Here is an 8,304-nt window from a genome sequence, read left to right on the forward strand (position 1 = left end):
AAACTAATGCAATTTACTCGTTACTAAAAACAGATTAAGGAAATTTAAACACTCACTCGTTTCATGGATGCACTTGCTCTCGTAACAGGAAAACTAACAATCTAGTGGAACTTGACTCCTCATCTTTACTAAGAAGGCAGTTCACGTATACCTGCACAGTCCTCCGCAGCTGCCACGGAACAAGTTTGGGAAAATTCACCAGAGAAACGGCAAATTAACCACATAAAGGGCAGCCTTCCTAACACACTCACTAGATCAATATAATAATCATTTAATGCAATGATCATCCAATTGACATTTGTTATCTCTTAAAACCAAAGCAGCACAAATGGAACTTTTTGCAGGACAAACGATTGAGACAGAAACCAGCAGTTTGTTCTCCAGGACAGGTTGCGGCCGGTTTTCGATGCATCAGTCGAACCGAACTTTCTTCTCATGGGGCTTCGAGAACTGCAGTGGGATTGGTCGGATGTTTTAAGTGGGCGTGGTTAATTTGGACTAGCATGAAGAGGACAGCTGCAGCTTCTGCATTTTGGCTGATAGGATTGAACAGATATCTTTAAGCAACCGCTGATCAAGATGGTGAGAAAGCATGAATATTCTTACAACACGGCATTTAAAGACACAGAACCAGTTGCACGCACAAGCCACCCTGCTGCAGGAGAAGTTTCTCGTTAAAAATGAACCAAACCAGATGAAAAAATTTTTTCCTTGGTTTTGCAGCCTTGCAAGCACAAAGTTCAAGCTTCTTATGGAAGATTTTAATGGCCAACAATAAAACATGTTAAAGGTAGAGTATCTAAGATTTTCAATATTTTCCAAATAAATGAATAAAATAACTACAATCATAATTAGATAGTTTTTTGAACATGTAGGTTCCAGTCTGTCCATATTTGATGCGTTATTAAATTACAAGTTTAATTAATGACAAAGACCCTTCTTAAATGTTTGCATACCAGTCAAAAAAAGTGCTTGTTGCCATTTGTCATTAAACTTGTAATTCAATAACGCATCAAATATGGACAGACTGGAACCTACATGTTCAAAAAACTATCTAATTATGATTGTAGTTATTTTATTCATTTATTTGGAAAATATTGAAAATCTTACCTTTAAAGTCAAATACCATCTCATTTATCAACACTGTCAGCCTGAACAGGTCCAACATGCTAGTTGTACCATTCATCAACCCTCAGTCACCACGGTATAAAGTTTTACCAGGAAACAGCTGAGACAACGTTTTTAATTCATTTCAACACTTAAAGCATGATTCTAAAAACAGGCAAACACCGGCAGTGACATCAGTTGTCCAGCAGGAGAACAAACCAACAACCGAGTCAGAGACAGTGAGCAAGCTGAGGAACGGTGGGTGGAGGTGGAATGTCTAATGGGGAGGAAGGTGGGGCTTCAGAGGAAGGCATCGCACCATTCCTTCAGGCACTGAGCGCACGATCCGGCCTGGCGAGAGTTTGCTCCGCTAGCGTCTTTCAGCCAATCGGTGAACATCTCACTGTCTTTCTTCAGCAGAAGGAACTGACCCAGAACCACGGAGGCCTGAAAACAAACAATAAGATAAACAAACATCACACAAGCAAGGAAAAAAAGATCCAACATGAAAACCGAACACGGGAAGCAGTTAGAAAAACCGAGAAGAGGAACAGAAAGGGGGATTTATCCAGGCAGGTTCACTTCAGAGCAGAACGTCAAAAGACTTAAAACATGTCGGTTTGACACCGGGATTGTTCATTCACATATGAGACACTTGTGTGTACACTAGGGTGGCTATTTATTCATATGAACGTGCAAACAGCTGTGCAGACAGCAGAAAAGATGGACGGAGCCTCTGTGACGTCACCCATAGGTTTCTGAAGAGCTGAATGGATGCTCATTGGGCGGTTCCTACTGTCACCATCTTGGCAGCGTCACGCGTGTCGTCTTGCCAGGAAAATACAAAACTGGACAAAGAGGTAGAGATAAGACGGAGGCTGTGAGTGAGGAGTGGATGATTGACATCTAGCGAACTCTGACCTGCCTGTAGCTAAGAGCTAACCGGCTAACGGAGGTGGGCGGATTAAAGCCAAGTCACGCCGTTACCTGGCTAAAACCCGCAGTTGCTCTACAGCAGGGGTGTCCAAAGTCAGTCCTCGAGGGCCGCTGTCCTGCAGGTTTCCCATGTATTCCTGTTCCAACACATCTAGCTTCCACTAAATGGATCAAACAGCCAATGACGTGCACAACTGATTAAGCTGTACAACTAATTAATTTAAATCAGGTGTGTCTGAGCAGGGATACATAGAAAACCTGCAGGATTCTGGCCCTCGAGGACCGGAGCTGGACACCTCTGCTCTACAGTCTGCCTTCTCCTCTGCTTGATATTGGTACCTGTCAATCAAAAAAAACATAACCCCAATTATGCCAATCTTCAAGATTAAATTACTTTTAAAGGGATAGGCTAATAAAAAATTCACTCCCCCCACAGTTGTCATGACCTATGAAACCTAAAATAGATTTTTGAACCAGGCTGTAAACATGTTTATTTCTGCTGTGAAGTTGGTCTTTTTAACATGGGAGTCTATGGGGATTTGCTCCGTTTTGGAGCCCCTAGTGGATGAAGGGGAAACTGCAGTTTTATACACTTCCGCAAAGGCTTCACTTTTAACCACCGGAGGTCGCGGGTGGCTGTGTACTATCAGGGCCGAGAGCCTTCCATTTACATCCCCAAGCCACCACTTCTTTCCGCTGGAAAGAGATGAAATAAAGGCATTGATGAATGAGGGACACCCTAAAACAATTCCTGGAAAACTGAAAAGAAAAATCCAGTGAGGACATAAATAACAGAAAAAAATCGGTCACTTGACTCCTGAAACGACATCAACAGCATCTTAGAGTTTGTTTCAGGTCTTGTGTGCACCTTGTCAAAGCCCTGGTCCTCCAGCTTCTGCCCCAGAGCCTCTCCAATACCCGACAGGGCCGTCACTGGTTTGTCTCCCATCGGCTCTGCGACAAAATCCCGGTGCTTCTGCGATGTGGTCGACATCCCGGCTGCAGGAAACAGTCCCAGGAAGTTATTTCTGTCTTTATCTATCCATAAAGATGGAAAATAAGAGCTCATTTGCATTTATTTTGAATCAATAAAACTTTTTTTTTTTTTTTAAAGCAAGAGAAAACATGAATAAAGTCACATTAACCACATTACATTTCTTCTTTTATAACATCCACAAACTGCAGTCATGTAATCCGCTGATAAAACTTTTTTTTTAAAGTTGTTTCAAAGGAGCCAAATTTAATCTGTTTTAACCTGAATGGAGCGGATTAGAATACAATCAGATCTAATCAATCAGAATTAGAGCAGCTAAAACCTTCTGCAGGAGGTAAAGTCTTTGCTTCCATGAGAGAATACAAAAACAAATGTCAGTGATATCAATTTAAAATGAAAGAGTAAAAGTCAGAATAATGCAGACTTTACTTCCTGAATTACTGTAAATGAGATTCAGTAGAGTAAGCCCATTTTCTTTCATCAGAGCTCGTTCAAAATGCACAAACGTGTGATTTTAAACATCTTAACATTAATTTATGTTTCAGTTACCAAAAAAAAGGAGAAAAGCATGTCAAACTGTGACATGTTGTTTGAGTTCATTTCTCCCAAAGTTATTAAAATATTCTCGAATAATATTTAACAATTTTGAAGGGAATGAAAAAATCAATATTTTATTCTGAAGCTTTCTTTGTTTGTCAACTATTTTATTACAAGAAAAAGTATGACGAGGACTTTTTGTCTGAACTGGCCCATTCCACTGAATGGGTGCCATTTCCGTCCCAAGGAAATTATATGTATAAATGTGCATAAAATTAATCTAAAAACACATTTTCTTATTCAGAAAAATGTTTTGTACGATGGCCTAATGACAAATTTAAGATTTGTGCTGGTTCAGATCTGCCTTGAGCAAATTAAATCTAGCTTTTCCCATCTGTCCTCTGTTCACACTTTGGAATAAAATACAATATATAATATATATTATATAATGTATCAATAATTCAAATTTTCTGTTAGCTTTTTTTATTTTTAATTTTTTTTAAATATTCCATCTATGCTTCACAAAACTAATGTTTTCAAAACTAATTCATATGCTTTTGATAAAAAGGCACATTTTAGTTGTGTCCCTGGCTTTTCACTCAGTCCTGTTACCAAGACATATTTCCCTTCGTCAATAATTTGGCACAATCTACAATCTCACACGTACAACAGGAAGTTACTTCAGTTAAATCTTCTGAATGCGATGAAGAACAAAAGCAAGTTCTCTCACTCATTCTTCTGGATATTTTAATCTTTTTTTTTTTTTTTTTACTAAGGGTGGCAAATCAAATCGGAAAAATTTTCAAATTAAATAATCCATCACAAATTTTTGTCATTTTTTCGTTTATATTGATCTTTTTCCTTGTCTTCTTGAGTATTATAGCAGCAGAATGATGATCTAGCTACTGTGTTGTTTGTTTTTTCCCAATTGAAATTAAGAAAAATGATGAGCAAAAAAAGTTTTGTACATTATATTTTGTTTTTAAGTCTACAAAAAATCACTAACATCAAAGAATCGTGAAAATTGCAATTTAAATTTAATCGGCACCCAAAAAAATCGGAATCAAATCGGGACAATAGCATATCATCGCAGCCCTATTTTTACCATGACTGAGGATGTTGGTCTGAATATGCTGTCCTGTTGCTTAAACTGCACATTTATCAGGTCTTTATTTTAAAAATAGACAATTTTGGTGAATCACTAGATTGTGCTAAATATCCTCTTGCTATTAGCAAAGATGTAATGTGACTATATTTAATGTTTTTTGCTAACTAAGCCAAAAACTCAGTCCTGTAATGAGAGTAAAATGGCTGAGTAAAGTCCATTGTTTCAATGATTTCTTTTATTAAATACTTGCTTATATAACAGTTTCATGTGATTTTTAAGTTCTAAATTTAAAATTAGCAGAATTTTTTCAGATCCTAGATCAGTTTTATAATGTGAACTAGAAAAGCACTCGGAGAGTGCAAACCTCCGCCAAGCACAATGTTAAGGAATCTTTTAGAAAATTCCTGGATCCAAGCAGTGATCTAGATCACCACCAAAATTAAACCAGTTCTTCCTTTCCACTTTTCTAACAAGTCTGAAAAATTTTATTTAAATCCGTCCATAAATTTTTTAGTTAATTTTAACATAAACAGAAGAACGCCGGTAAAAACATAGCCTCCTTGGCGGATGTAACAAATGCTTACGGACAGCAAAACCACCACTTAGTGCCACAGAAAAACTACAGAAATACAGTGTGATGAAGTATAATGGTGACCTGTACTCAAGTGTCGTCACAGATACAAGTTTAAACATGTTGAGTTAAAACACATGTTGATGTCTGCGTGCACAAAATTGGGATCAACGGGTTTTTCTGGCCTGCAGTGATGCACGGCTATGGTCTCTTTCTGGGGACATTTTGTGCATCATCATACCCCCTGAGGCCAGTCACAGCTCAGGAAGGAGGTCTGGGACAAACTACAGTCTTAGCAACACAAGTTTCTTTTCACACAAAACTCGCATGTACACACATACATACTTGCATCCACACACACTTGAACACATAGTATATGCTCCTGGTGTTCATTGTTCATTCCTGTTACACTTTGTGAATTCCAGTTTCTTAAATGCTCTTCTAAAGATAAATGAACAAAAAAAAAGAAGAATTTATTCAGTTATGTTTGGTCCATCATTTCTGTTGAATAGATTACATGATAATAAATATAATTAATTTGAGCTTTGGGTTCTTGAAATTATGAATATTGCATTTAATCTTTAGAAAAAAAAACCCAAAAAAAACGCAACTTCGGGATATAAGTATTATTTTTCAATAAACAATTATTGAATATTTGAACATATAACCAATTAATCTTTTAAAAGAGACACTTTAACAGGGAAAAAAAAAAAAAAGAATCACTTGAAATGCTTTGAAACTTGCTCTTTAAATGCAACATTAATTTTGGTAACAGAACTGAAAAACTGCAGCAAATCTTTGTTTCAAAATCTATATAAATAATTAAATAAAGTAAATTAAGATGGACCATGTGGTTATGTAGATTACAATGTTTAGTTTTAAAAATAATTTTTTGTGGACTTGTAAAATGGAAATGGAACTCGTTTTGGTAAAATAATCCAACTATTCTTTTACAAAAATGCATAAATGAATGTTTAGTTGTTTAACTCAACCAGTTATAATTTATTTTCCTCCCTTTTGGGAGTCCCCCCCCAAGTCTGTTTTGAGTGTTGGGTTAATAGAAACATGAAACAAAAAAATCTGTAAAGTAAGAAAAATAACGAAAAAGAAAAAGATAATTATTTGAACTGAACAATAAAAGTCGCACATTTCCTTTCTTATAATATTCCAAAATAATAGTATCTGTTTCCCAGATACTTTTCAGTATTTCTCAAAGCTCTGTGATGCTTAAGATTCTACATGCATGTGGTCTTTAAAAAGAAAAAAGAAAAAGTGCATTTACCAATTTTTGGTTTTAAAACTAAAATGTTTAAGGACCAACTGAATTAAAGTGACAGACAGCAGTCTTTTATCCGACCAGAGTAATAAGAAAACCTACAAACACTTAAGTTCTTTTAAAATCTAATTTAAAAAAAATCACGCTATAGTTCCACATTTATCATTTGCTGATTAAATTAATCATTATTCAACTGATTTAACATTTTTGGCACAACTTTGATTCCATACAAAGTTGCAAACCCCGTTAAACCAGTGGAACCAGCTGCTGCTCTCTCTGCTGGACCCCAAAAAACTCACAGGGTGAGGATGGTTCTGTACCTGCTGGACGTGGACTTCACCTGCTGGTCTGGACCTGCACCTGGACCTGAATCTGGACCTGCACGGGTTCACGTGCTGTTGGACAAACGCTGTAGAAACACGTTGTACTAATATCATCAGCTGACCTGAAAGCAGTAGCAGCTCAAAGAAAACATGTTAAACAGCGCGTGACACTTACCTGACGCGGCCCCGCGTGTCACGACTTACCTGCTCCGAGAGAACACCTGAAACTCCTCACAGTTTCACTAAACTTATGTTAGCGTCAAAGCGGGGTGTTTCGCACAAACAGACCCGAGCCTGGTGACTGACGCTGTGAGTCTGACGTCATTACGTAAAGTTGAAGAAGCTGGAAGCGTAAAAGATGAGTCACTTCACGGAGAAATTAAGACCCTCTGTCACTTTAATCTAAACACACTCCATCTTCATGAGGTTTTCCCCCAGCCTTGGTGTTTAGTGTGATTTTGTTGATAACATACTAATAAATGCAAAATAATCCTCTGAGTTTTAACAGGTATGGGGTCACTAGGGCTGTGACAATGTGCTTTTGTCCCAATTCGATTCCAATTTTTTGGGTGCTGATTCGATTTAAATTGTGATTCCTCAAATTCTTTGATATTGCTGATTTTTTGCAAATTAGAAACAAAATAAATGTATAAAACTTTTTTGTTTGTTTTTTGCTTGTCAGTTTTGTTAATTTCAGAGAGGAAAAAACAACACAGTAGAGAGATCATTATTCTGCTGCTATAACGCCCAAGATGACAAGTTAAAAGATCAATAAAAACAAAAATGACAAAAAAATTTATAATGGATTATTTTTATTTATTTAAAAAAAATCTATTTTTTCTTTTAAACAAAAAAATCGATTTTAAAATTGTGAAGCAAACCTCATAAATGCAAAATAATCCTCTGTGTTTTCATAGGAATGTTTCAACCAGCTGGCCTAGAGACAGTAGGCACTAGGGGTGTGACGATATGCTTTTGTCCCGATTTGATTCAATTCTGATTTTTTTTGGGTGCTGATGTGATTTAAATTGCGATTCTCAGAATATTGCTGATTTTTGTAAATTCAAAACAAAATAAATGTATAAAACTTATTTTTTTTGCTCGTCATTTTTGTTAATTTCAGAGAGGAAAAAACAACACAGTAGAGAGATCATCATTCTTCTGCTATAACGCCCAAGAAGACAAGTTAAAAGATCAATATGAACAAAAATGACTAAAAAAAATTTATAATGGATTATTTTTATTTATTGAAAATTTTTTGTTGTTGTTGTTAAAAAAAAAAAAAAAGGTTTTTTTTGTTGAAAAAAAAATCGATTTTAAAACCGATGGACTGGCGAGCTGTCCAGTACCCTGCCTTTCGCCCCAAGACTGCTGGGATAGGCTTCCGCTCCAGCTGAATTGGATTAAGCAGTTAGGAAAATTAATTAATGAATGATTGAATGAATAAATGAA

At 36.4% G+C, this 8,304-nt stretch overlaps 1 protein-coding gene across 2 annotated transcripts; it reads right to left on the minus strand.

The window, feature by feature from the left end:
• Window positions 1-1,293: 1,293 nt before the first annotated feature.
• On the minus strand, window positions 1,294-7,162 carry LOC306762184 (barrier-to-autointegration factor-like protein). Of its 2 annotated transcripts, none has more exons than XM_079248601.1 (4): window positions 7,028-7,162; window positions 6,850-6,938; window positions 2,912-3,042; window positions 1,294-1,554 (listed from the first exon to the last, which is right to left on the minus strand). In XM_079248601.1, exons 3-4 carry the CDS (start codon window positions 3,035-3,037, stop codon window positions 1,408-1,410), a joined length of 273 nt encoding a protein of 90 aa, XP_079104727.1. In that variant the 5' UTR covers window positions 3,038-3,042; window positions 6,850-6,938; window positions 7,028-7,162; the 3' UTR covers window positions 1,294-1,407. The 2 variants fall into 2 exon arrangements, with proteins under 2 accessions (XP_079104727.1, XP_079104728.1); XM_079248602.1 differs by having other exon boundaries at window positions 2,912-3,081.
• Between the last annotated feature and the right edge of the window lie 1,142 nt (window positions 7,163-8,304).

This window comes from Telmatherina bonti (genome assembly GCF_933228915.1).
Source record: "Telmatherina bonti genome assembly, chromosome: 11".
Taxonomy (NCBI): Eukaryota; Metazoa; Chordata; class Actinopteri; order Atheriniformes; family Telmatherinidae; genus Telmatherina; species Telmatherina bonti.

What these genes read in the sequence shown, in the direction of transcription:
- LOC306762184 (XM_079248601.1), bottom strand. Translation starts at nt 3,037, where the DNA reads ATGTCGACCACATCGCAGAAGCACCGGGATTTTGTCGCAGAGCCGATG. An exon ending in AGGACCAGGGCTTTGACAAG is followed by an intron (nt 1,555 to 2,911) that starts GTGCACACAAGA and finishes GTTTGTTTTCAG; the next exon opens with GCCTCCGTGGTTCTGGGTCA.